The 27,713-nt window shown below is 34.7% G+C and overlaps 4 protein-coding genes, 2 long non-coding RNA genes and 1 pseudogene across 10 annotated transcripts; 5 read left to right on the forward strand and 2 right to left on the reverse strand.

The window, feature by feature from the left end:
* Positions 1 to 853: 853 nt before the first annotated feature.
* Positions 854 to 3,012, forward strand: LOC123216196 (uric acid degradation bifunctional protein TTL). 4 transcript variants are annotated; one of them, XM_044636592.1, is made up of 6 exons: positions 854 to 1,049; positions 1,118 to 1,185; positions 1,269 to 1,326; positions 1,414 to 1,515; positions 1,709 to 1,856; positions 2,459 to 3,012. In XM_044636592.1, the coding sequence occupies exons 1-6, from the start codon at positions 906 to 908 to the stop codon at positions 2,857 to 2,859; spliced, it is 921 nt and encodes a 306-aa protein (XP_044492527.1). In that variant the 5' UTR covers positions 854 to 905; the 3' UTR covers positions 2,860 to 3,012. The 4 variants fall into 4 exon arrangements, with proteins under 4 accessions (XP_044492527.1, XP_044492526.1, XP_044492524.1 ...); XM_044636591.1 differs by having other exon boundaries at positions 856 to 1,049; positions 2,456 to 3,012; XM_044636589.1 differs by having other exon boundaries at positions 857 to 1,049; positions 2,405 to 3,012.
* Positions 3,013 to 5,111: 2,099 nt separating this feature from the next.
* On the forward strand, positions 5,112 to 6,329 carry LOC123217710 (heavy metal-associated isoprenylated plant protein 4). The gene is made up of 4 exons (XM_044638815.1): positions 5,112 to 5,304; positions 5,383 to 5,573; positions 5,701 to 5,788; positions 5,868 to 6,329. The coding sequence occupies exons 1-4, from the start codon at positions 5,190 to 5,192 to the stop codon at positions 6,191 to 6,193; spliced, it is 720 nt and encodes a 239-aa protein (XP_044494750.1). The 5' UTR covers positions 5,112 to 5,189; the 3' UTR covers positions 6,194 to 6,329.
* A 772-nt stretch (positions 6,330 to 7,101) lies between these two features.
* Positions 7,102 to 9,617, forward strand: LOC123216452 (replication factor C subunit 3-like). The gene is made up of 9 exons (XM_044636856.1): positions 7,102 to 7,899; positions 7,982 to 8,092; positions 8,163 to 8,195; positions 8,299 to 8,458; positions 8,578 to 8,756; positions 8,859 to 8,995; positions 9,097 to 9,192; positions 9,368 to 9,437; positions 9,534 to 9,617. The coding sequence occupies exons 1-9, from the start codon at positions 7,102 to 7,104 to the stop codon at positions 9,615 to 9,617; spliced, it is 1,668 nt and encodes a 555-aa protein (XP_044492791.1).
* Positions 9,618 to 9,716: 99 nt separating this feature from the next.
* Positions 9,717 to 10,440, forward strand: LOC123215595. Its single transcript, XR_006502120.1, has 2 exons — positions 9,717 to 9,851; positions 10,144 to 10,440. It is a non-coding gene; the product is annotated as an uncharacterized LOC123215595 (long non-coding RNA).
* Positions 10,441 to 15,904: 5,464 nt separating this feature from the next.
* On the reverse strand, positions 15,905 to 18,358 carry LOC123216054 (annotated as a pseudogene).
* Positions 18,359 to 19,222: 864 nt separating this feature from the next.
* Positions 19,223 to 22,339, forward strand: LOC123216307 (transcription factor bHLH91-like). 2 transcript variants are annotated; one of them, XM_044636722.1, is made up of 4 exons: positions 19,223 to 19,547; positions 20,559 to 21,424; positions 21,516 to 21,932; positions 22,019 to 22,339. In XM_044636722.1, exons 1-4 carry the CDS (start codon positions 19,424 to 19,426, stop codon positions 22,118 to 22,120), a joined length of 1,509 nt encoding a protein of 502 aa, XP_044492657.1. In that variant the 5' UTR covers positions 19,223 to 19,423; the 3' UTR covers positions 22,121 to 22,339. The 2 variants fall into 2 exon arrangements, with proteins under 2 accessions (XP_044492657.1, XP_044492658.1); XM_044636723.1 differs by lacking the exon at positions 19,223 to 19,547 and adding an exon at positions 19,872 to 20,475.
* Positions 22,340 to 26,932: 4,593 nt separating this feature from the next.
* On the reverse strand, positions 26,933 to 27,452 carry LOC123215365. The gene is made up of 2 exons (XR_006502024.1): positions 27,314 to 27,452; positions 26,933 to 27,177 (listed from the first exon to the last, which is right to left on the reverse strand). It is a non-coding gene; the product is annotated as an uncharacterized LOC123215365 (long non-coding RNA).
* Positions 27,453 to 27,713: the final 261 nt, after the last annotated feature.

Consider the following 27,713-nt stretch of genomic DNA (forward strand, 5'->3'; position numbering starts at 1 on the left):
ATTACAGAGATAATCTTGATTTTATTATAATTATATTATTATTTATTAATTTTTTGAGATAAAAATAAATTTATTTTTAATTAATATGATAAATAATATAAAAATATTTAAAAATAATTATATTTAAGGATATTTAAGTAAAATAATTTACTAGTAATCTTTTATTACCTTTAACCAAACACAATAATTATTTATACATATCAAAGTTTATCAAACATAATAATCATTTATATCCAGTAATCTTCTAAGTAATCAATTTTCAAGGTAATATTTCTATTTTAGTAATAAAATATTACTCAAACTAAACGCTCCCTTAGGATAATGGTAATTTATCTTTTATTTATTGTTTGGTTTGTTACAGTAATATTTTATTATTAATGTTGATATGACAAATAATATAGAAGATAATCTGATTATCATATTTTCCTTAAATATTTAAAAATTATTAAAGTAATCTTAATTTTATTATAATTATATTAATTTTTTAAGATAAATATAAATTTATTTTTAATTAATATGATAAATTATAAAATAAATATTTAAAAATAATTATATTTAAGAGATTTAAGTAAAATAATTTATTAGTAATTTTTTATTGTTTTTAATCAAATATAATAATTATTTATATTTATCAAATTTTATTAAATATAGTAATCATTTATACCTAGTAATATTTTAAGTAATTTATTATTAAGGTAATCTTTCTATTTTGATAATAAAATATTATCCAAACCAAATACCTTTACAGATTTAAAATAGTGAAAACCTAGGTGTTTATGAAAGTTTTTAAAGTAACAGGGTCTTTTGGATACTCATTGAACTTGAGCGGGTGTTAATTTTCTTAGATTTATATGTGGTGGTGGTATCGTTTTGATTAGGGTAGACTGGTGGATCAATTGAGAGACATGGAGATATTTGTCGAATTGGATGAGAAGAAGTTGTTGGAATGCTGCGGAAGCAGCCAATTCGCCAAGGAGATGGCCTTGGCGTCTCCTTTTTCATCTTTAGATCAAGCCATCTCTGCCGGCCGACACATCTGGTTCGATAAGGTAAAATCTTTATTTTATAATCACATTTTTGTTTCTCTGTTCTAAATACTTTATTTTGCAAGTTGTAGGTTGACGTGAATGGGTGGCTTCAAGCATTTTCTGCTCATCCTCAGATCGGTCAATCCACTTCATCAGAGTTGTGTTTCTTACTCTTTTCCCTCTATATATCTTTCTACTTCTGCTGCTACTTTTACATATTTAAGAAAGCGATTTGTGTAGGTGGAGTAAAGGAGAGCAATCCACTGCTTTTGCCACTGCTACTGATTCTACTTTGCGGGTTAGAATGATGCTTTTCTCAACAGTCTAATATCAATTAACTCTATTTTTTTAATCTATTCATTTTATAATCTGTCCACTTTTGCAGGAACTAGCCGATTGGAATGCTCGCTATATGCATAAATTTGGGTTTATATTTATTATATGTGCATCTGGAAGGACTACTGGGCAAATACTTGCTGAATTAAAGGTTAAACCATTAACTAAAAACAATGATTTTCTCTTGATATTTCCCTAGCTTCACCTATCCGCTTTTCTGCTGACATTCACAACCGTGAAATTCATGTTTTGTCGTATCAACTTTGCGTAATTTATTTCACATTTAAGGCATTCAACAACACTTAGGTCCTTAATTCTGCTTTCTTTATTATTGATCTTTGCAGAGACGATATTCAAACAGGCCCATCATTGAGTTCGAAATCGCTGCTCAGGAACAAATGAAGATAACTGAGTTACGCCTAGCAAAACTCTTCTCAGCTAAACCAATTGTTGCTTCCACGGATACTGCACATGGTGCAAAGAAAGCAGAAGGTACTTCACCTTACATTAAGCATGACGATTTGTATGTTCTGTTATAAGTTTGCTTGCTGTTCACTTTTATTCCTGTGGATCCATTGGTTGCCATAATGATGAGAAAATAAACAACTGTAGGACCACATTGTGGACTAACCGTGCAGACCAATGAATAATTTTTCCCATATATCCCTCGGATTTGGTTTATTACTTCTTGACTCTGTATTCTGAATTTTTTTTTAAAGAAAGGTTTTTTTGGAACTCAAATGATGAAGTTGATTGAAGTACAGAGCAGTGACACAGGCAATGGCTTAATCTAGTTGAACTCGTACATGTCCTTGTAAAATTAAGTTAGATATTCAAGGAAAGTGAAAAAGGAGATGAAAAAAAAATTATATTTTTGTCATGATTGCTGGTTTTGTTTCATTTCCAACTACTAATTTATTCTTGGTTCTGATACATACCAAGTCCGGAATTATTCTATTCTGAGGGCAGGTCTCTTGCCCTTGCTTGCATTGCAACTGCTTTAGTTAATGTCAATGTTGTTCTTTTTTCAACTCTAGAAGATCGTGTGAATATCCTTGGAGGACACTTAATCCCTGCTTCTGAATCTTCAGCAGGAAAAACATCCCAAATCCCAAGTCGAACCCGGCCACCTATCACAACCCATGTCTTGGATGTTTTTCGGGGGTCTCCAGCTGCTGGTGTGGAGGTGCTTTTAGAGATATGGAAAGGCACACAACCACAACCCTTGTTTGGAGATACAGATAGAAGTAGGTGGGTAATCCAAGGATCATCAACAACAGATAAAGATGGGCGAAGTGGTCCGCTGATGAGCATTCTTGAGGATTTGAACCCAGGATTTTACAGGATAACATTTAACACTGGTGCATATTTTCCTGAGGGATTCTTTCCCTATGTTTCCATTGTGTTTGAGATCAAAGAATCACAGCGGCGAGAACAATTTCATGTTCCTCTACTGCTTTCACCATTCTCGTTCACTACTTACCGTGGAAGCTAGAATTAATTGTTTTGGTAAGCAGTTGACTTATGAAACTATAATTCTGGGATTGGGATTGTGTTGTAATACAGCATGCCAAGTTACTGTTTATTTGTCCCGAAAATAAACAAACAGATAGACATATGATGGTCAAAATCATTGAGTTATTCCTTACCTACGTCTCTGTCCTTTGAGTTAAAATGTTTATTTGTAATTTTACCGAACGCTGCAGCAAGCCATAACTTGCTCAGGCCTGGCGGGTTATATTCATTCATTCAACAATGATCTATCCAAGAAAGAACCACAATTTAGATGCGACATTGTAAAAACAATTCGGGGTAGCAAAATGGTACCTGCCAAGCCAAATTGCTGAATAAGATCTTTTAAAAATAAGAAACAATGCTTTTTACCGTAGTCCATCGATAACTCTTTGAATTAAGGGCATCAAAATATGCTGCTTAACGACACTACACTCGTGGCAGATCCAAACTTGCAGTTGTGAATTTGATTGGATAATTATGAGCATGTTAAAATGACTTTGTTTCAGTAGCATGGAACGTTTAAACTGATGAGAATTATCACTAGCTAAGAGATTGAGGTGGCAGCCCTACATAAACCCAAAAGTTTACAAATCCTTCTAAGAAATAATCACTGCACCTGGCCGCGTATTAATCGTATGCTTGGGTGGCTTTGATGTTTGTTATCTTTGTAATTACACGGTAAGAAACAGAATGATTATTGGGGAGGACGTGACTTGTTTTTCTACCAAATTTTTGTAAGCTTTACTAGCACCACTTATTAGAGAAGCCCTTTAACTTAGGCCCTAAGAATCATTGAATTCCATTTGCCCCTTCTTTTTTGGAACTTGAGAATCGGACACTAAAATCATCCTCTTGAATAGTTAGATTATTGGTACTATACTACACCACAAGGAATCAAACTTACCAGGAATGACATTTGTCATGCATAGAGGTTAGAGACATAGGAATTGTTGGTGGCCTGAACTAGTACATATATAAATATATATGTATGTATGTATTTCAATTGACGGAGTTTGATTAATTATATACGTATAAGGTGTTGAGATTGTTTGAGAGACAGGAAAATGCAGGCTGTGAAAAAGAAGATACAGGATATTAGCACCACGCGCAAGGCCAAAGCTGAGGCAAAAGCTCAGGAGAAGGTATGTAGCGCGCGCGCACACTCATATATTGATTAAATAACGCATTCCTTGCTGTTTTATGTGTATTGAAATAAATTAAAATAAATTTGTTTATATAATGTTATATATACTGCAGGCCGAGAAGGAATTGGCGAAAGAATGGAAATAGCTCATGAGACTAAACTAACAAGAGAGGCAGAAGCAAAAATGGAGTTACATGCGGCAAAGGCTGGCATGATGGCAGAGAAGGAGATAGCAAAGCATGGTTCTCTTTCCCCAAATCCCGCCAATTCTCTGTCTGCATCTCCTCCCACTTCCACTCCCTCAACTACATAATCAAAGTCTTTTTACAACCAACAAAATTTTTCTTTTTTGTAGTGACTGTATTTTGCCTATTTCATGCGACCCACGTAGATTTTTTTCTACTTAATTTGCCTTGTTGCCCATTCAATTATTTCTATGATAAGCGTCTCAAGTGTGTTGAGATCAAAATATAAAGCAGACAATTTGATTGACATCCTTGTTGTATTTATGGCAAAATCTAATATTTGTAATATGTCATACTCGTATTAAGTAGTTGATCTCAGAACAGAGACTCATCTTTATCTAGAATAGCTCCCTTCCTCCCCGCCAATTTTTATTTTCTACTGTTTGAAGATGAGATTCAAGACTCTATTTTGGTCAACTATGTAACCTATCGAAAAGAGTATAGAGGTTGTTACCTTTTCAATTTCCAATAGCATGATCATATGTTTCTTTTTATAATATAATTTTCCAGATGGAGTTTGCTGCAATATACCAGTGAATAATAGTCTATCCCGATTTGAAATAACGATTTACCTAATATATTAGGTTGGTTGTGTATCCAAATTGTTCACCAACATAGCATTACCCTATTAAATTTTGTATGATAATTTAGTGCGGAAGCACAAAAGGTCTAGAGCCAGAAGACCTTTCGTAAACTTGATATTGCTTTGTTAGGAAAAAAAAAAAAAATAATAAAACCGTTGACAGGAGTCATACCCTGCAATTGCAAGTTTCAAATAGCTGTTGAACTACCCTCAACAAATAATTGAGTGCATTGAAGAAGCAAAGCCATAACCACATTACTCTTTCTCTTTTCTAATTATGCTGTAAAAGTGTTCATTGTAGTTCACAGAGTGAATATTCGTTGCTGAAGGATTAATTAATGGCAGCAAGAGACGAGAAGAAGGATGGTGGGGCTATAACGGGTGTATACAAAGTTAACCTTCACTGCCCACAATGCGCACGCAAGATCAGAAGGCCTCTTTTGAGAACCCAAGGTACGTAAATTTATTGATATGATAGTCGTGGTGAGAATTGAATATCATCATTTAATTTGTAACGATCTAACATAACAGGAGTTCAAAGTGTGGATGTTGATTTTGAGAAAAGCGAGTTTAAGGTTAGGGGCATGATCGATGTGATTAAAATTCATAAGTTAATTGAAAAAAAAAGTAAGAAAAAGGTGGAATTGATATCACCCCAAATAAAATCCAAGGAGAAAGAGGGTGCTGACACTGATCAGAAGAAACCCAAGGAAACAAAAGAGGTTAGTCGTGGTAAAAATTACAGCTAGGTAGCTCATGTATTTCACATATATAATATCAAATTTGATGATGGCTATATCTACCCAGAATTAATTAGATAAATCTGTGTAACATTTGCTCTATTTGAAGCCTACTATACGCTCTATATCCGTGAAGGTTCATATGCACTGCGACAAATGTGAGTTTGATCTGCGGAAAAAATTACTCAAGCACAAAGGTATTATCAGTGGATTATATCATATAATGCAAGTTCAAGTTCAACATATAATTATTAAGTGTTTTGTTTAAAAATGCAGGTATTCACACGGTTAAAAGTGATATAAAAGCTCAAACTTTGACAGTCCAGGGAAGTATTGAGTCTGATAAACTTGTATCATACTTGCGGAAGAAGGTGCACAAATATGCAGAGATCATTCCTCCAAAACCGGAGAAAAAAGAGGAAAAGAAAGAAAAGGAAAAAGTTGAAGTCAAATCCACAGAGTCAACCAAAATTGTCGAATTTAAACAAGAGGAAAAGGTGGAGGTTAAGAGCAAGGAGAGCAGTGCTCCATATTTTATACACCATGTTTACGCCCCCCAGTTATTTAGTGATGAAAATCCAAATGCTTGTTCTATCATGTAGAAATAAATTTATATATAGTGCTCTCAGGGACAGTACAAGGGGTTTAAAACTGTAAATGTCCCTTCATTTGATAACATATGCATATTTAACTCGTCTGTTGCAAATACATACAATATATGGTTTTGCTTGTTTATTCTATGCATGTTATGTTATATACCATAAACGCTTAATTGATGAACAGAATGGCGGCAGAAATGAATGAGCAGAGACAAGCATACGTACAGAATGTGAAATAAAAAAAATAAAAAAAAGTCATGTTGTTTAGAAATAGCTTTCTTTTTTAAATTATCATTGTTAATTACCGATAATAAGTCATTCAAAGTAGGTGAATCACTCACCCGAATCAGAGACAGTTAAACAATGAACATCTTTAAATCATATATATATATATATATATATATATATATATATATATATATATATATATATATATATATATATGTATAAAATATTTATTCTTTAACAAAGTATTGGATTGAATTAACAAATATTAAGTTTATTTTTATATCAAAATTAAAAAACATTTATTTATATCAAAATATTAAGTAGTAAAATGTTGATGTTCTAAATTCTGGAAAACAAGTTGCGCCTTGGCACCACATTCACTGACACTGGTTTCTAACTCACACCCTCAAGAATTTTCTCTTCTTCTGACTGATGATGAAACACATCTATGCTTCGTTGGTTATATCTATATATATACACACACACACTTATATCAAGAAAGAGAAATATTAGTACTTAATTTTAAAAAATCGTCTAATATTTACCAGTTGTTCTTACTGGCCGCAAATAAATTAATATGAATTGAATCGTTGATTTCTTCGCGGTTTCCTTTGGGATATCCAAACAAAAATGTTACCCATCACATCATTCTTCATACCTTCATCTGTCTATACTTCGAGGGGATGTTTTTTGGTTTCTATTATTATTATTTTTCATTAAAAAAGAATAAAGTAATTGATATCGAAGTGATTTGGCAGTATCGATCGTATCGCAGACATAGCTGTGCAAATGCGATGCCGAGTCCGCCGGTTTCACGCTCCTCATCTTCAGCCAGAGCTCACAGTTTGATCCCTCCTCCCTCGAACCGCTCTGTTTGTTCGGCTCCCTCCACTGCCAAACTCTCGTATAGGCGACTTGGAAACTTTATAATCCCCGGAAGAAAGAGCAGTGATTCTTCGTCCAAGCTTTCCGAGGAGAGTCTGGAGGCCCACAATAGAAGACACACCCCTGTTATTCATCATAAATTCACTCTGAATGAAAAGAAGGCGAAATGCAGTCCCTACTACAAAGGACTCACTGATGCATCCCTTGTCATCAGTCGTGAAAGATTTGTTTCTAGTCCTGGCCGTGAAAGTCATGCCACTTCTATTTCCAGCTCTCTTTCCTCTTTCATGCTCAAGATGCAAGAATGGAGTTCTTGCTTTGCCTTCAAATCACCTGCCACTGTTCCGCTCAAGAAACATAATCCTCCTCCTACTTCCTCTTCTTATTCACCAGTAACAACTTCCGCTAAGGAGATCAAATTGGATGTTTATCCGGAGAAGCCATTGAGGGAGAGAGTATCACAATCATCCACATCAAAAGATACAAATATCCAAATGGACAGAGCGAAGGAATTTATATGGGTAAACAAGTACCAGCCCAAAACGTTAAAGGATTTTATTTGCAATCGAGATAAAGTGATTCAACTGCAGGATCTGGTGAGATGTCAATTCCTTTCTTACTTGTATGTATAGTCCAACAACATACCCTAATTAATGAGAAATAATATTAATATACCAGGTGGAAGAGGGCGGATGCCGAAATTTTATATTTGAAGGTCCACCAGTGGCGGGAAAAAGAACCATGATTTGTGCTATGCTTCGAGAAGAATTCGGACCAGAAACAGTCCAGGTATTACATATTTATTAAAAGAATTATAAAAAAAAAAAATGATGATAATGCATTCGTTTCTCTTTTACAGACCAGGGAGGCGTGCAAGGTGTTTGACTTGAAGGTAATTAATTTGCATCTTATAATAATATTATATTGTTTATTTCATTGATCAAATTATGGGATTAAGACTGTCACCTTGTTTAAATCACTTGAGAATATCACAGGGGGAACTAATTGGTAGCATCAAAGTAAATGTAAAGGAATCTTCCCAACATATAGAACTTAATGTCTCTGATTTGAAAGGATATGAAAAGCATGTCATTCTTGAACTTAAGAGGGAAACACAAAGCAAGCTTTCCGATTCAAACCCTGACAACAGCAAAGGTAGATTAATTAACTCTACCTTGACAAAGCATGTCTCTGATTTGTTCCAATTTTAGCTCTCTAAATTTAAATTGCCTTTTCGAATGATTCATGCATGAATATACTAAATACTTTTGCAGCAATTATTTTACCTGAAGCAGACAAGCTATCCACAGATGCCTTATTATACATCAGGTGGTTATTAGAAAGGCACAAAGGGTTAAATAACGTTTTTTTCTGCTGCTCTGATGTCTCAAAGCTTCAACCTATTAAGTCGCTTTGTACTGTTGGTCAGCTTTTTCCTCCTTCAAAACAAGAGGTTGGGTTACCGCAGTGTACAATTAAGTTAACTCTCTCTCTTTCTCTCTCTCTATATATACACATACATAGGCAATCTGATTAGTTTTCCTTACTTTTTTAGATAGTTGAAGTTCTTGAATTCATAGCTAAACAAGAAGGCTTAGAATTACCACATGAATTTGCTGAAAAAATTGCTAATGAATCCAAGAATAATCTTCGTCAAGCTATTCGCTCATTTGAGGCCTCTTGGCAGATGGAGTAAGGAAATTTAATACTGTTTTACGTGAATTCTTTCTTTCATTTCTTCTTTAACTATTTCTATTTTATTTTAAATGTGATATGCAAAGATATAAGTGCAGTTATCCGTTTAAGGATAACCATCAAATATTAACTGGCTGGGAAGATGACATTACAAATATTGCCAAGAAAATCATTGAAGAGCAAAGCCCAAAACAGTATGTTTTACTTACGAAAAGAGCCCACTTTTCCCAAATAGTAACATATGCATTTACGTACGTCTATACTGTATATGTACGAAGATATGCATTTTTTTCATTTGGGTTTGGGTAACTCCAAAATTGCCAACTTTTCATAGAAATTAGTCACTAGTCATTATATCTTTCTTCGTAGGTTATATATCATCCGAGGGAAGCTTCAAAATCTAATAGGGCATGACGTCTCTCTTGAATTCATTCTCAAGGTAAGCCTCAATTATATGATAAGTGACTCTATTAATTCTATTAGCTAGCTAGATTAAAAATCCTCAATAAAAATTATAAATCTTTTTTGCATGCAGTCACTTGTTGAAGAACTAAAAAAGCATTTGGATGTGGGATTACACAGTTGTGTTGACAATCTATATCATGAATACAATGTATGAACATCAAGGCCACCTTCAAGATATAGTAAAATCTTTGTTTAAATTATCAAGTTGATATCCTGTTTATTTTCTTTGTATTAAAGGCAAATGGTATCATCACGGCTACATTTTCTGCTCTTCTATTCCAGAGAGACGATGGAGGAATGTTTGATGATGAGAAGCCATTTGTCTTTGCACGCAATACTCGACATGAGGAAATTGGAAAGAATGTTCAACATTTATTGAGAATCGAAGGTAAAACAAACTATAATCAGAATATCTCCTTATAAACCTTATCCTCCTTTTCATCCAAAATAGACAACTACCTTTAGCAACTTAAGTCTAAATTGTAAAATCCAAACCTCAAAACCAATTTTATTGAAACTTGGTGCTTTGTTTTTACCACCAGTTGCCCATGTCTGTATTACCATTGTTTCCATATATCATCATTTCATGATTTTGAAAACTATAATTATATTGTAAAAACCCAGTGTAAATGGTGTGTGCCACTGTAATTTTTTAACATAAAAATTTCTTTCTTTCACAGAGTTTATAGCGAAGTTCATGAGCAGATATAAAACAAGAGTGAAAAATAATGGAAGCGAACAAAAGGATACTGCCGCATAAAGGGATCTCTGTGAATCTTTTGGCTCATATAGATATCCTCACTGCAGGGACATGAATCAAGCTGTTTTTGCAACAATCAGTTGTTTTTGTTTGGCAAGCTTGAAAACGTGGCTTGAATATTTAGCCAAGGAAAATATGAAATAAGCTGACATGTCAAACAAAAGGTGTGACAGCGATTCCACTGAAGTCGTGTGAATATGGTTCATATTTTGACTCCTTGCTTGGGTACCTTTTTATACGCAAACCAAAGAGAATGGTGGCTCTGTGTTACACCGGCTACCAAGTCAGAAACCAAGTGGAATTGTTTTGTCGGTCACAGGACAAACTCCCACTCAAAGTATCATATTTTTGTAAATTTTTATTCATTAATTTCAAAAATATCAAATACTTACTTATAGATGATTAAAGTTAATATCTCTTAAAATTTAATTTTTTTTCCCTCTAAACTTTAAAAACTAAAATTTTTCTCTTTAGGTCGGGTTTTAAAAAATGATATGTATTTTCTTAGAGTTTAGTTTTTTATCTTTAGAGTTAAATCTAACATCAGTGCCAACGACAAAAAGTTCTCGATATATCAATATACTTCAACAATCTCTTTCCCCTATTTTAGAACTTGATTGACGAAAATCTCATTTGAGAAGACGATTATCCTCTTAAATGAAGACGAGATCCTTATATCTCGGTTTCGCTTGAAAAGACAAGAACATCGTTGGCTGAAGTTTTAAAGGAGGGGAGAAAGGCTATTAGAACATGGTAATGTGTCAATGACTCTTCATCACCAACGATTACATCGAATTTGACGCCAGAGATTAAAAACTAAACCCTAAAGAAAAAATATCATTTTTTAAAATTTGATCTAGAGGAAAATTTTTAGTTTTTAGGGTTTAAGATGAAAAAAGAGATTAAATTTTAATTTATTTATAATATTATAAATAAAATAACGATTTTACTTTTAAAACTAACAAACTTAACTCTCTATAAATATGTGTTTGAGATTTTTACTGTTAAGAGGTGAATATACGAGAGAACATGATACTTTGGATGAGAATAAGTCCTTTGGTCTTGTTTTGTCTCATAAACCCACTATTATTATGTCATGTCATGTCATCTTTGTGTTTTTATTTTTATTTATATTTATCAATTCAAGTGTTTTAACGCAAGAAAATTCTTCATCTTTCTTTTATAATAAAATTATGTCTATATAATTTTTAAATAAGTATATAATATATTATTATATAATTAAATAATTTTAAATTAAAATAAAAATATTAAATTATATGATAATATACTATTAATATAGTCAATTGTTATTAAAAAATATATACATATTATATTAATTTTTTAAATATGGAAAGAGATATATTTCAAAGCAATAATTATATGGAAGGTGAATCGGACTTGGCTATAATCTTTTCGCACAAGTGCCCTCATTGACTGAGCTTTATTAATGAGTCATGACTTGGGTTTTATCAATGACTAAATTACTTTAGGAAACCTGTGTTGTGACTAGCTAAAGGTGTCAACGGGCTGGATAGGCCATATTGTGTGAACTTTGACTTGGTCTATTGTATTAGCGAGTTGTACTTAACCAAGGCCGGCTATAATATGGGGTTTGCGGGTTAGGTTGGCCTACCATTTATTGAAAGTCCACAACACAACCTACACCTTAGTGGGCTGTGTCATGTTGGGTTCTTAACGCGCTGATTTGTGGATTTTTATAAGGTTGACTTATTAATTAAATAATTAAATATTTTATATTTAATAATTAAATAAGACTCATTTTCAAATTAATAGAACTGAAGATAATATCTAAAAAAATTATTAATAATCTCACATTTATGAAAAAAGAATATTATGATTATATGATAGAAAAAAATAAAAAATAATGCAACTAAATTCATTTATATAATATACAGATATAAGTTTAAATCATATATTTTTTTTATTATTTTCAATGTTCCAATTTTTGAATTCTTCAAATATATCATTTGCCACCCATTTATATAATTTTAATTCATCTATCACCTAATCTTTTATATATATATATGATCGTTTTACTATGTTTGAGTGTAGGTTAGATCACGCGTTACTCAATATGTATCTATCCACACTAAAAATTTATTCTAATATTATAGTAAACACTAAAGATGTTAGTAAATCACGAGCTATAACAAAACACATAGAATAAGTGACTCAATATGCTTTCCATGCCAAGCTAAAATATCAAACACGCTTTCTTGATTCATAAATTTTGGATAATGATTCAAGAGAGAAAGAAAAGGGTTTGAGATTTCGAGGAAGAGGGCAGTGAAATTTTCAAAATAATGAAGTAAGTTTATCTCTTTTTAGAATATTAGTCTGCTTTAAAGAGGAATTGTTAATGTGTTTGAATGACCACTCTAAAAACTGTGAATACAGTTGTGTTTGAATAACCACTTCGAAAATTCTGTGAGCAGTTTTGCAAGGTTACAACTATGTTTGAATGAACACTCTAAAGATTCTGTGAATGATTTTGAAGGTTACAACTGCATTTTGAAGAATATTTGTGTCCGTTCAATAAGGCTAGGGGACAATCACCAACCATCCTATTTAGAATCAACCTGCAGCTTTGACAAAAAAGTCAGCTATAAAGCCATAATTATTTTCATAAACTAAAATTTCAGGGACAATATGCAAAACTGCATACCGCCATTTCATACTTCTTGTACTGCCAATCTCTGGAGATGATCCAAAAAGACCTCAAAGCTAACATCGTCCGTGAAAATAATGTCCCCTCCAGGAACACGAGCATCAGACTTACAGGTCGCAGAAGGATTCAGTTTTGCCAGAAGAAAACGGGCCTGGAGAAATTTAAGGTTAGTCCACACCAACTCCAAACTTAAAGAAAACAAGGGCTTTTATCTGGTTAATATATGAAAACATTCTTGTTGAAACTGAATATATTGTACAAATTATGTAAAATAGAACACCTATAATCTCTTGACTAGATTTAAAAGACGCATTTAACTTTCTAGCCAAAACTCAGCAAAACTCGGCATGGTGTTCATCTGTATTGACTGTGATTTATAAATAAATATTTACACCAATATAGTGCTATAGTCCAAGAATGAACTTACTAAATAATTTACTTCACCAATTTAGTAAACTTCCTTATAAAACAATTTACTCCTATTTTCTGCACCAATCTCAAGATAGAGGCTACAGCAAAATGCTATAACCTTTCTTTTCTTGTTTCTTAAGGCAGTGTCTAAGTCCCTATTTCTAGAGGTTTAATGCTTAATATGTCAGAAAGTTTCATTAGCTTTAGAATCACAGCTTTTCCTACCCTCAGTTACCAAAGACAACATTAATATGTATCGGAGTACACAATTATCTCATGCCCCACATATCATTGAACATGCATATTAGAAAATAACACAACTAATAAAAAATTCACTTCAAAATCACAACAAATTTCACCACACTCAGATAATAAAGAATTACTATCTAATAAACAACAACGACCCCTATCAATACCAAACATTCTTTTTTTTCCTTTCCTGAGACCATGCACGAATATTCCATAACTACACGTGAAGCATTACTCATACATTTATGCACACAACAAAGTTGTAAATAGGTGTCAAGTAATTCAATCGGACCTCCGTTAACCTAAACAAGCAATAAGTTAACTAATGAAGAGTGACCAAAGAAACTGAATGCAATAATGCACCACAGACGAGAAGAAAATAGAGGTTGCCCGTATGCTTCCAGGACCAGCAACCCATCTTCTTGAAAGAGATGTAACCCGAAGCCTCATTTGACCACTATAATGTTGGTAACTGTAGCAAAATACAATAAGAGGTCAAAAGTTCTCATCTTTTCCAAGCGGTCACCAAGACAAGTACCGAGTTCATGCCAAGTCAAAAATTGGAAGTAAAATTGATTGCTTGTAGACTGAACAGTGGCATCCGGAATATCCTTCTTTACAATTTCAAATATTAAACACAATGATGTAGCTTTGTCAAGCGCACACATCTTCCAAGCGCTGGTACACCCCACACCACCGCCCCACACCGCCCGACCACCAAAAGAGCATCAGAGCACAAAGGACCTTTCTGCACAAAGTCACAACCGATCATAAATTTCAAATACAGCCAGCAAAAGAGAAACCAGACAACCGTTTGAAATGTACCTTTTCAAGAGATACACATGGGCCTATAATACCTTGAATTTTTATATCCTATGAGTACTTAATCTCAAATTTACCACAGAGAGATTTGGTGAAAATATCTACTAGTTGGTTGTTTGAGTGGATGTGACTAGTAATAATGAAACCATATTAAACTTTTGGTTGAATAAAATGACAATCAATTTTTATATATTTAGTGCTTTCATGAAACACCAAGTTGGAGATAATATAAAAGGTAGCTTGATTATTATATGGTAACTTCATTTGTGATCCTTTTTCAATTTTCTTTTGGTGACCTTTTATGATGAAACTCACGTTGCCATCCTTTGAGTATCAGATCAAAAATCCAACCACACCCACCTGATTGTCTCTCGCTCGCCGACAAACCCTCGGAAGTGAGTTGCTAAAAAAAAAAAATTAGGGCTTCTAACACACTTGCTTTGATACCATATAAAAATATTAGTTTGAATAATTTCTGTATATATTAATAACGAATAAGATACATCTATATATACTGTTACAATCAACTATAGTTGGAAATACAATAAACTACTTTCTTATTTTATAGATCCTAATCATAACATAGTTTTGATTATAATTCTAATTTGATTTGTACACCTCACATGCAACTCAACAGCTTTGAACAAAAACATATGGTTGTATTTAGTGACAACCAAAGCACGATTCACCTTACTAGATATTCCACAAGTGACGAAGCATATTGATGTGGAGTTACACTTTGTTTGGGAATTGGTTGAAAACAAGTTGATTTCGGTTATGAAAATTAGTTGATTTCGGTTAAGAAAATTACTGGAGAGGTTCATATTGAGCCTCCTTCAAGTTGGATGAGTTTGAAGACACATGAGGCAAACTGGGATAAGGGTGGTTTTCTACAATCATCTTAGAGGTGGGATTTGTTGATTTGTGTCCCATAGCTGATTGGTCCACATGGATTAATACGATGACTCAGCCAGTGAATCAGCTTTCTTATACAAAACCATGACCTAGTTGCCGCAAGTAGAGAGAAGAGGCCCTGACAAAGTAATATTTGGCAGGGACAACAAAATATAACCATCAATGATTGCACTGAAGTCTTGAAGGTGTAGGGATATTTTTGGTATAGATCATCTTAGCCGATGAGAGTAGGTTTCACTAAGGACAGAATTTGGGTGATGTGTGGTCCTTGGCATTGCATGGATCACTTCGTAAAATTGAGAGGGTGCATGTTGAGTGGGTTTTTTCAGGATGTGTGATTTTGTGAGAAAGAGAGATTGGGAAATAAAAAAACCCATTGTCTGCGCAGTAACTCTTGTATTCTAAGATAATATACCAACTTTTCAGCTTACCAACAGAAGACGTAGTTTGTTATATTGACAACCGAAGCTCTTTAGATCTGGTTTTCCAACTTCTCTGCTTCCTTAATCTGATTGTTGCTGCTCCTTTTTCTTGATTTAGTCCTAGTGTAGATTTAACAAGATCTCACTAAAACTGAATGACTTTGGGCCTAACGTAAAAGCGTCATGATAATCAGTTTAAATTACCCAACAGATGAAGAATCAAAATTTGGTAAAGGTCAATAAACAATAACATATAAAATTAGGATACGCATAGCTCCACTGCAGACAATTAATAATAGACGGCTGAAATTAATGGAGCCTTACTTGGAAGAGAGTCCAAAATCCTAGTCACCGGAGTGTAAAACACGTCAGAGGGAATCTTTAAATACTGAATGATCAAAACTTTCTGCAAGCACAAGAAGTCCTCCAGTTTTCTCAACTGCAACTTTAAGTTCGGCAACCCCCATCTAGACAGCAAGTGAATCATGCAACATAAATACTTCCGAATTATAGTAGATTTTCCCACCATGTACTTGATCGAGAGCACAAGCAAAGAGATCAAGAACATGGCCTTGATGTACAAGCTACTTTGAGAGAGAGTCATAGAATTTGACAGATTTATGATAATAAGGAGCAGAGTCCTTATTGAGGTTCTTGTGAGAATGAATTGGTTCGGATAGGCTCTTCGACACAATCTATAAATAACACACATAGGAAATATGAATGCTAATACTTAATATTACTAAAGATGATTAACAGATGGTAATAAATGTAGAAAAGAAAGAAGAAAGTAATTACAGCAGCAAGACGCTCTGTAGATGGACCACCAACAAAAGCCATGATTTTAGCCCCAGAACCAGGAACATAACCTCTTAATAAAGTGGCAGCGATGCTTAAGGCGGTGCCAGTGCATCTGTTAGCGCGTTGACCGGGTGGAACGGCCCAAGGATCTTTCTGAAGCTCCTGAAGAACAGAATTGAGAGCAAATTCACAGTCGGAGGCAGGCAAGAGGAAGCGTGCTATGGTCTCCGAAGAAAGGCCATCTCTAACACCAGCAATGACGCCAGTAGAGGGCTTGGGCTTCTTGAGTAAGAAATTCAATTGATCAAGTAACTGGTCTTTTGAGATGTCCTTGGAACCCTTGAAGACATAGGACTTAGGATCTGGCCAAATCCTAATTCGTCAACGTGGACTAAAATACCAAAGGTGATGAGACTGACGAGAGAATTGTCAGGTAAAAGATCGATGGCCTGGGAAAGAGCGGACTTGAGAAAAAAATCTCCTCTTTGATTATGCAAGTGTCTACAACAAACATGAAAACAGGTGGAACCGAAGATGATTTGTCACTAGGGGACTCGTACTCAATGGTTGTGTACTGAGGGAATAGCTCAGCAGGGAGATTATCATCGGTGATGGAAGCGTAATGAGGAGGGAAGTGATTGCGTTGGAAAAAGAAGGGGCAAATCTAGATCTTGGCAGCAAAATCAACGACGGAGAAGGGATTTAGAATGCAGCGGCAGGTACAACAGCGAAGAGGACATAATGAAGATTTGACATGTTAGGAAAAGGTTTGGAGGGAGTATAGACAGCTGATACTGGTACCACACAGTTGTTTGCCCCTTGCTTCGTTCTCGGCAGCACGTTCCATGCCGTCCTCACCCCGTCTTGGTCCTCTTGTCTTATAAATTCCGCCATTACCCAGTTCTCTAGGGTTCTACTAAACTATGATCTGTAAGATTCTTCTTTATACACTTGAACAGCTCCGGCGTACACGCTGTTATCCTCCCCGGAGAATTCGGCCGATCGCTCTCGATCGGCGCTGCTCTTTGTTTTTTATTTTGTTTTATTTTATTTTTACTATGACAACAAACAAAACCATAACTAAAATTTGAGTAATCAAAGACTAATATAAAACAACGATGCCCCCAATCGTTAATAGAACCGTTCGTTCATTTTTATAATTCGTCTCCCTCAAAATTTAATTCTTTGTTATGTTAATATGTTATAATCTGTTGTAAGAATTGGTGATTCTTAGAACGTTCATACGCTACTTTCCCAAGGCAGGGGATAAAATGGTGAGCATTGGTACTTCTCAACAATTCTCTCTTCTGCATCAAAATCTGTTGGAGAGCTTAAAGAAATCCATGCCTCAATCATCAGAATAGGGTTTCCCCAAACTGACTTGTATGCGATCAAATTATGTCATTCCTGGATTCTTCTTGCAATGAAATCCTCCACAACTTCAGGTCGCTCATCTGCCAATTGAAAAATCCACTTGTATAATTCAATCGTTAAATGCCTCTGTAGTTCTAATTCCAAGTCCTTAGAAGCAATCGCGTTATAAATAAGAGATGCTAGGAAACAGCCAGCAACCCTAACTCTATATGGTACCCTATGTCCTCAAAGTGTGTGCGCAATCTCAGGCTTGGCCAGCAGATTCACGCATATTTAGTGGTGCCGCCTCTGCTATCCAATGTGTAGGGTTGAACACTCTGGTGAGGCTTTTATGCAGTTTGTGAGCTTAGCGGAGCTGTTCACAAGTTGTTTCACTTCCGCCGAGGTCCTCAAAGGGATTCGGTCCAGGCTTACGTCAAGATTGGATATCCTAGAGAAGACATTCAGACATTCTTTGATATGTGCCAAACCAACCTAAGACCCGACGGGATGACATTGGCTATCTTACTCTCTGCTTGCTCTAAATTGGGAGATTTGATTTTTGGTATAAAGATTCATACATATATCCATGATAAAAGACTCAATCTCAATCTGGATGTTTTTCTTCCTACAATTCATTAGTCGACACGTAATTGAAATGTGGGAATACCTGCTTAGCTTCTAAGGTGCTTGATGAGATGCCTGTTAAAAATGTTGGTTTCATGCAATTCTATGAAGCGGGTACTAGCTCGACTAGCTCAGCAAGGTAAATTTAATGAAGCATTGTAAAAATTCCAGAGAATAAGGTGTAGGTCTTAAGCCAGATGATGTTTCATTAGTTTGCACTCTGAATTGTTGTGCTAATCTGGGCTTGCTCAAATTGGGCCTGTGGGTTCATGCAAACATAGATTAAAATCATATCAGAGCAGATGGTTTTATAGGAATGCTGTAAATGTGGAAGCATAGAGGTGGCGTGGGGAAGAAGAGATGGGTATGGCAGCACACGATTAGGTTGCTTCCTATAAACCATCCAGTTGGGTGCCTACGGAAGTGACTTTTCATGACAAAGGCACACCCAACAAGTGTGTGCGAGAGCAATTTGTTAGACCATGGAAACACATCAACCCATCTGTTTATTTGTTTAAATTAACAAAGCAAGCAAACTCCTTTTCTTCAATAACATAGAGTTTCTTGCCCTCTATACGACTCAACCTCAAAGCTTCTCTCTTTACGCAACAAACTAGAGTGATTTTGTCTAATTGATATATAAATATATATATATATATATATATATGTTGTTTTCTCCATCTAACCAATTCTCTACCCATTCTTATTCTCCTTCGCTGCTTGCTTTTGCCATTTTCCTAATTTTCTTCTCACAATAAGTAGTTTAGAATTTTAGTCGGTTGGAAAAATTTAAGCCTTAAACCTGTCAAAAATAATAAATTATACTACGTATGATTAAATACTACTTTGGGAGGAGGATTTTCAGCTTTTGCTCCTCCGAGCTAGTTCTAGACGGACAAATCAGTAGCTGAATGATCCACTGCAGACCAAGTCAAACGGTACAAGGCCAGTTACAAATACTGCTTCTGACTCCACCAGTAACTGTTGCTTACCGTACCGCGAAGATCCATCTTGTGCAATGGTTATTATTAATAGGTATTATTTATTTTATTCTATTGCAAATTCTAATTATAGATTTCAAAGGCCTCAACTCTGGAGAAAGAGAATACTAATTTCCACTTTTATATTAATATGAAAATATGTTATAAGACTTGGGAGTATAGCTTCCATGTTCCAAAGGACACAGTTATATGAAAATATGATAAAAATTTTGTCAAAGTAAGAGGTTAATGATTTAAAAGAAAAAGATGGTCAGCATAATTGAATATTATTATTATCACTTCGAGTAGTTAGTGACAAGTGTGGCACAAACTTCCCATGAATCGTAAAATAATGGAGCTGGATTTGTCGCTACAAAATAGAGAAAAACCCAAGAATGAATACCCTCTTACAGCTGATCATGGAGTAATTCAATTCGGAAAATAAATGCCATCTTTATGGTTGTTGAAGACAAACGGTTACAATAGTTAGTTTGAGAGGGCGGTTCGCATGGTGTAGTGGGGTCTACACACACTGGATGGTATAAAAAGTAAAAACACACTAATTTACAGCTCCGACCTAAACCAACACACTTTGGCAGGCTAACCACAAATGGTGTGAATACTGAAATTACAGGCATGCCATTCTCTTATAGCATAAAAAAGAAGCAGGAGGAAGAGATTATGCTGCTTGCGTCAAGTGGGTCCCACAGCTAGGATTCTCGGTAACAAACCCTACAAAAAGAAAGAAAATCCATCAGAATTATGAAATGAGAAAGATGAAAGTTGTACTCACTCCCTTCCTCTTTTCTTATATGTAAATTCTGTTTATATGTCTGCCTTATTCCAAACACTCCTCTCTACGAAAGTGAGAGAAAAGACCTTCAGTCTTTCCTTACAAGACTAGCTCTTTTGGCACTTCAGCTTGATTGGAGGGTCTCCCAATTATTTTGTGTTTCCAATCCCAGTTATTGCAATTTTCAAAGGTTATAGGTTTACTCCATACCTTTTTTTTTTTGAAAATTTGTTCTACTCACATTTATTGTTTTTCTTATGTTGACTGATACAGATATTGAACATTCTAAAATGTACGAGGAACCAGGGTGCTTCGATCCCAATAACTCCATGGCAGAGGGTGCAGATTCTGGGTTTCCTCAAACTGTGGCAAACAGCCAGAAGCAATTTGAAGAGAATCTGAAGCTCTCTGCTGAGGAACTTTCTTATCATCACCACAATCACCAGGAAGATGCAGCTGTTTCCTCTATGGAACTGGAGCTTCAAAAGCATCTGGCCTTCAATGTGGAAAACTGCGATAACAATACTAATTTGATGCAACAAGTGGTTGACGACCCAAATCAGCTTCTTGCATATGGTCACTCCAACTGGAACACCGGTGATATAGGCTTTAATCAAGATGAGCCACAACAAAATGGGCTTAGGAGCTTCAATATCAATTCATTACCCCAAACACCAGACCTTCTCAATCTCTTTCACTTGCCCAAATCCTCTTTGCTTCCAAATTCATCCATCTCCTTCGTTAACTCAAACACCGACACTACTCCTTTGGCATTTATCGGAGACCTCCCAGCCTCAGATGGCACATCCGTTTTGTATGATCCGCTGTTTCATCTCAACCTGCCCCCACAACCTCCTTTGTTTAGGGAATTATTCCAATCTATACCCCATGGATACAGCTTGCCAACCGCAAGAGGTGGTGCTAATTCTTTGTTTGGGGATGAGAGAGATTCAAGTGGAGGAACGGCATATCAAGATGGGGATGGAGGGATGCTGGAGTTCACTAGGGACATGGCTTGCATTGTTAGAGGGAGGAAAACCGGCAAGATGACAAAGCACTTTGCCACGGAGCGGCAAAGGAGAGAGCACTTGAATGACAAGTACAAGGCCTTGAAGAATTTGGTTCCTAACCCTGGCAAGGTACATTTCTGCCTCTCTTTAAATTTATGGTAATGTTTATATTATATCATACCAGCGGCTAATATGACAATTTTACACATATATCACAAAGTCCGATAGAGCCTCAATTGTGGGAGATGCTATTGAGTACATCAAAGAGCTTCTTAGATCAGTTAACGAGCTCAAATTATTGGTAGAGAAAAAAAGATGTGGTAGAGAGAGAAGCAAGAGGCAGAAGACAGAAGACGTTGCTGCAGGGGATGTTGAGAGTTGTAACATAAAGCCTCTTGGTGATCCCGAACAGTCCTATAATGGTTCTTTAAGGAGTTCCTGGCTGCAGAGAAAATCCAAGGATACCGAGGTTGATGTTCGTATCATTGATGACGAAGTTACCATCAAACTCGTCCAGCGAAAGAAGATCAACTGCTTGTTTTTTGTTTCCAGAGTTCTTGACGAGCTTCAGTTGGATCTCTACCATGTTGCCGGCGGCCACATTGGCGATTACTACAGCTTTCTGTTCAACACAAAGGTGGATGTGGATTACTCTTTTTCAAAAAACCCATCTTCTCCATGGTGTGCCTTTTAAGAGATTTGTATTTGTTTCTAATTTTGCAGATATATGAAGGTTCTTCTGTTTATGCTGGTGCAATAGCCAATAAGCTCATTGAGGTTATGGACAGAGAATTTGCAGCTGTTCCACCGACAAGTAGCGATTAAGATTAATGGATATTTCATTCTTACTTGGTAATAAATCTTTTGCGTTCTTGGTTGTCGTAGACTGGTAGTATTTGTCATTAAAATTGGTTGGAGGATGGCTATTTCCAACTTATGGGTCAGTTGATTTCGGTAACAGCAAGGAACTGTCTCAGACAACTGCTCAAATTTCCAAGTATTTTTACTATTATTGTTATTATTATTAATCTGGGATTTACTCAATTTCGGTTTTTGGTTTGATCATGCATCCAAATGCGCCTTTGCTTTGTTTGCTGCTTACAGTTACACGTGACAGCGAATTAAATATTTCTACGTTTGGTATGGGCATTGACCACTAAAGCAACTCTTTGATTTGAAGTGATAGAATTGAATTGAAAGAATTTTAACTCGTGGTATTCAAGCTAAGCTCGGGATTGACATTTGTGCTAAATTTCACCTTTTTTGATGATTCATTTTCTCTTTTATGACATTTATCTTATCTTAACATTATTGTTTATTGTTTTTGATGTTACAATTCACCGTTTTAAATAAATTGAATTCAAATTAATTATTTTAATTTTAAATCTAAGTAAACTCAAATTAATCTCGAATCAACTTCAAATTAGCATAAATTTTTTGTATTTAAAATAAAGTTGTATTTGCCGCAAATTTATTTTATTTGTTGAAGTTATCCAAAATATTTGTATCATTAGCAAGAACATCTATCTTGATATATAAGAGATGATTGGTGTAAATTTAAACAAAAAATGACCACAACTTATGCTTGTAACCCCTAGAATGGAAAAAAAAAGACACATATTCTAGGGGTTATGAGCATAAGTTGTGTTATGTTATTTACCTTAACATGTGAAGAGTAGATGATGCAAATTTGCATCCAAAAAGGAGTTGTTCAAACCCCCGTGATTATGGGTCATGTGCTATAACCCATGAAAATATGCAATTTTTGAAAAAATAGTGAATTCAAGAAGATAATTGGCACAAGGTTTGGGGGTCATCAATAAGATCACCCACCTTAACGTATAAGAGATGAATAATACATATTTGAGTCAAGAAAAGAGTTTGTCATTCCCCTTCCCATTTTTGTGTTATAAGCATGCAAAAATAACCAAATCAAGAGGTTTTCGAAAAAACAAATATTTAAAGGGTGGAGGTGAAAAGGATATTTTAATTTTAAAATCTGGATGACTATTTGATTTAAAAGATGAAATAGAATTATAATTTTAATAACAATATACGAGAACCTAGCATCATGTTAGTGAAAAAAAACTCAACAATCAAATATACAAAAATACCACTATTTTCTTATCTGTGTTATATATCCAATTTAATTTAGTGGGAAAAACTTAATACTTTATACCTTTATTTAGCGAAATTGACTTGTTTTCTTGCCTATCATATATCTAGTTGTTTGTGTTATCAATCTTACACCCTAACAAGAAATTCCTCTGGCGCAAGCTTAAAGAATTTATGAAAAATTGAATTTGTTTGAGAACTCATTTTTCTCCAAGTGTTTCCATTACAAAAGTTTAGCATACAGTACCATCTAGGAAGTACTAAAACACATTACTAGTTGAAGTGATATAAACTAAGATTTAATTTGATCATCAAAGCAAGTGTCGCATTTTGGTCGCATCAAAACAAATTGTCGCATTTGGTACTGACTTAGAAAAACAATTACACAGGATAAAAGAGATTTAAATAAAACTTATATATAAATGTAATGTAAGTACATATAAAATATATCCTCAACAACTGAAGAGTCCAAGAGAACGGAACTTGCTAGTCTTCTTGCATGGAATGGGTGAGGGCTTGGGCATGAGATGGGAATTTTAAGGTAAACTCTATTATCCAACATGTACGAGAGTGCATGCATGTGCGAATTCATCACAACTCTACTTTTAATTTCAATTGCAACTTATTGGTAACATTAATTGTCATCCCTATATTTACCCAAGAAAAGCAATTGTGACACGACTCTGGTCTTACCCGATGCACCAAAATAAAAAATGGGATGAACAAACACGGGGAGATGATATCGATGATGGTCACAAATATTTATTGAGAAGAAGAAAAATGGAAAATAATTTAAGAATAAAGGATAATCATAATAAAAATTATATCAATTGTAGGAAATTTTTTCTTGTAATGAACATTAGACCCCATAATAACATAAAATCGATAAACCAATTTTATAAACTATATTATATAAATGATATTTTAGATTTATAATAATAAGACACTGTTCTTAGAAATTTTACAAATAAAAAACTTTAGATGTATAGTTAATAAATAAACTTATATTGCTGTATTAGATAACCATTAATTAGGGTTAAAGGTCGGAAACCCTAAACTACTTTGATTCAAAATCTAAAAGATAGAAGAAAAGCTAAAAGAATTGATTACCTTTCCTTGGTAGGAAGAGATGCAGTATGAAAGTGGTGTCAGCAGGCTGTAACCTCAGGGGGAGGAGGACAGTGGATGAAGGATCTTGGGAAAGAATATGAGAATTGGAATGTGTTCTTGCTCCAAATTTTTTATTTCTATTTCTTATACTATTCCTCTTCCTATTTTTTTAACTATTCTTATTCCTATACTGTTACTGTTTCTATTCCTATTTCTTTATTCTTACTGTTTCTATCCCTATTCCCGCCATTGTTATAATAAGAATATAAATTGAATTGGAACAGAAATAAAAGAAAAGGGTGGAATAGAAATGGGCCGGAAAAGAAATAATGAGCTGGAGTAGGAATAATTGGTTGAAATAATAGGCTGAAATTAGAATGGTAATGGGCTGGAATAAGAATAATGGGTTGAAGTAAGAATGCGATTGGGCTGGATAGGAATAATGGGTTGGAACAGAAAAGGACTGGAATAAGAATTGGTGAGAAAGGCAATGGGCTAAAATAGAATAGTAATGACCTCGAATATGAATAATTGGATGGAATAAGGGAATGGGTTGGAATAAATTCGACCTGAAATAATGGGTTGGAATAGTAATAATGAACGGAATAAGAATAATGGGCTGAAATAAGAATGGTAATAGGCTGGAATTGGACTAAGGAGATTGAAGAATGCATTGGGCTATAACAGGAATTGGTGCGAATGGAAATGGGTTGGAATATGAATGGGCCAAAATAATGGGTTGGAATAGAAATGGGCTGAAATAGTAATAATGTGCTGGAACAGAAATAAGCTGGAACAACAATGATGGGCTAGAACAAGAATGAGGTGGAGTAATAGGCTGGACTAAGGAGCCGGAATGCAAATGAGCTGAAATGAGGGAATGGAATAGAAATGGGCTGACATAAAAATGCACTGGAATGTCAGTCGGCGGGAATGTGAATGGACTGGAACGCAGATAAGGTTGGAATTTAGGATTGGAACCAAAAAAAAAAATGGAACAGTAATCAAGCAGGAATAGGAGCAAAAACAGAGATCAAAATTGAATAGGAACAAGTCCAGGGATTATAATTGGAATGAGGTTAACTGGAGGAGAAGAAAAGAACAAACAGATCAAACATTATCAGATTCCCTCCTAAGCAACTCCTGAAGCAGTTAAATAGTAGATCAAACAGATTGATGCATAAAGAAGATTCACCTTCCCTCCTAAGCAACTCCGGCATAAGATTGAATCAGTATTTTTATGAGTACTTCGTTCACGAAGTATCTGATTATTTATCACAGAAGTTAATTGATTTACAGAAAATGGATTTCTCAAAAGAAAAATTTGCAGGGGACAAGGGAAAAATATTTTTCCCCTCACAAATCAGCAAACACAAAGAAATGCCGACGAAAACTAGCACACAAATTGCTAGGAAATTGATTACATCTAAACAGAGCAGACTCTATCGAGCCAAAATCATAAAACGAAAAGAGAGAGTAAAGGAAAACAAATCTATTGTCATATTATCATGACAATGACTACTGAAAGCTCATTCCACAGATTTAACAACCCAAAACTAGTAGCAGACAGAAGAAAATTTTTGTTTCTTCTGCTACAGGTATGTAAACAATAAACCCAATGTTTGGAACGTGCTCCATCATCACCAAAGCCTGCAACCAGGCTTTATACATACAACAGAAGAAAAGATGACCTGGTGTTCATAAACAAAAGACAACGAAAAAGCAACGGGAGAGTAGAGGGCACACTGAAGAGATATTACAGTGTTATATCAAGAACCTAAAGCAAAGACCCAAAATGGCAACTGAAAATTACAACCCGATATCCACAACCAAGAATTACAACCTGCAACATCAAATCCACAGAATTGCAAAACTTATAAAACAAATGCATGGCCATAACAACAAACATCCAGACTGTATATCTACTTTCCCAACCACAAGACATTAACAATTCAGCCACATTAATATTCTATTGGGTACCTGGCGAGTGTCTATGGTCCTGCTGCACTATTTGCCTGGAAGGTCTTCCTTCTTCGGCTGCCAGATACTGATTTCAGGATATTGGTTCATGTGAAGGACCCCTTAACAATTAAGGGGGTTAATAGAATGAATCGCACTTTTACCACTAAACTATACCCTTTACAATGCCATTATTGTATATAAATGGGCCTTTTGTCCAACAAGAGAATCGAACGTAATCAAAATAGGACAAAAATGAAAAATTACCATGAAATGGAAATTAGAAATTAGAACGTTGATGTGTTTGTCGAGAGTCCTAATGAAATTAGAAAAAATAAAGATTTTAAGTACCGAAATTTAATAACTAAATAGCAAGTTCTTTTGTTGGAGTAATTTTGACAGATATGACTCGACAAAAGAACTTAACTTAAGTCGTAACATAAAAATGAATTGTGCAAAAATTGAGAGTTCCATCTTTTGAGTCTTGTTTGAATATAATAAGAGAAACACACATTGATTTATTTAGTTTTCAAATAAAATCCAAATAAATCATTTTATCTAGGATTATTGACACAAAATATAATCCAGAAAATAAGAACACAACTCAGAAAATAGAACTAATTCCAGAAACACTTCAAATGTCTCCCTTCTAGCATTTGAGAGGCTGGTCTCTACTCCTCCATTTTCACCATTTTCTTCTGTTCAAACAGTTGAAACAATGATAGGAAATGTGACATAAAAGAGACAAAATTAACATTTGTAACAACATTAATAATGTCGATGACAACTGCAAGATTGTGTACATAATGCTCTCAAATATGCACGACAAAGTACCTTCATGAGGAAAACACAATGCTTGATCTGAAAAATAAGAATTTCAAGGAGAGAATGAAGGTTGATGCTCCCAGTAGCATCAACTGTTGTTCTACATGATTCGCAAAAATACTGATTATCTCCGTGAAGCTTGTCCACACTAAGAAGGAATATCAACATGTAGAATAAGCAAATTAGTTCCTTCAAAAATAAATAAGCACTCCTATGTATGGATATTGAGAAAAAAACATGTAAGAATATGTCAGATATCAATAGTGTGCATATCTGATTAAAAACCTTTGGCAACAAAATACAAGCCACATGTATTAAGTTTTGAAAATAATTTAATTGATAAACTGAAATTTTGTGATATTGACAAAAATGAAGTCAATATTTGTGATCCCTTGCCTTGAGGATGTGG

This window comes from Mangifera indica, chromosome 5, assembly GCF_011075055.1.
Source record: "Mangifera indica cultivar Alphonso chromosome 5, CATAS_Mindica_2.1, whole genome shotgun sequence".
In the NCBI taxonomy this organism is placed as follows: Eukaryota; Viridiplantae; Streptophyta; class Magnoliopsida; order Sapindales; family Anacardiaceae; genus Mangifera; species Mangifera indica.

Bases quoted from the DNA above. Each gene is read 5' to 3' on its own strand.
- LOC123216452 (XM_044636856.1), top strand. From the start codon at position 7,102: ATGTTTTTTGGTTTCTATTATTATTATTTTTCATTAAAAAAGAATAAA. The intron at 7,900-7,981 runs GTGAGATGTCAA...TTAATATACCAG, and splicing joins TGATTCAACTGCAGGATCTG to GTGGAAGAGGGCGGATGCCG. The intron at 9,193-9,367 runs GTATGTTTTACT...CTTTCTTCGTAG, and splicing joins GAAGAGCAAAGCCCAAAACA to GTTATATATCATCCGAGGGA.
- LOC123216196 (XM_044636588.1), top strand. From the start codon at position 906: ATGGAGATATTTGTCGAATTGGATGAGAAGAAGTTGTTGGAATGCTGC. The intron at 1,050-1,117 runs GTAAAATCTTTA...TGCAAGTTGTAG, and splicing joins GACACATCTGGTTCGATAAG to GTTGACGTGAATGGGTGGCT. The intron at 1,516-1,708 runs GTTAAACCATTA...TGATCTTTGCAG, and splicing joins AAATACTTGCTGAATTAAAG to AGACGATATTCAAACAGGCC.
- LOC123217710 (XM_044638815.1), top strand. From the start codon at position 5,190: ATGGCAGCAAGAGACGAGAAGAAGGATGGTGGGGCTATAACGGGTGTA. The intron at 5,305-5,382 runs GTACGTAAATTT...CTAACATAACAG, and splicing joins GCCTCTTTTGAGAACCCAAG to GAGTTCAAAGTGTGGATGTT. The intron at 5,574-5,700 runs GTTAGTCGTGGT...CTCTATTTGAAG, and splicing joins AACCCAAGGAAACAAAAGAG to CCTACTATACGCTCTATATC.
- LOC123216307 (XM_044636722.1), top strand. From the start codon at position 19,424: ATGATCCACTGCAGACCAAGTCAAACGGTACAAGGCCAGTTACAAATA. The intron at 21,425-21,515 runs GTACATTTCTGC...TATATCACAAAG, and splicing joins TGGTTCCTAACCCTGGCAAG to TCCGATAGAGCCTCAATTGT. The intron at 21,933-22,018 runs GTGGATGTGGAT...CTAATTTTGCAG, and splicing joins GCTTTCTGTTCAACACAAAG to ATATATGAAGGTTCTTCTGT.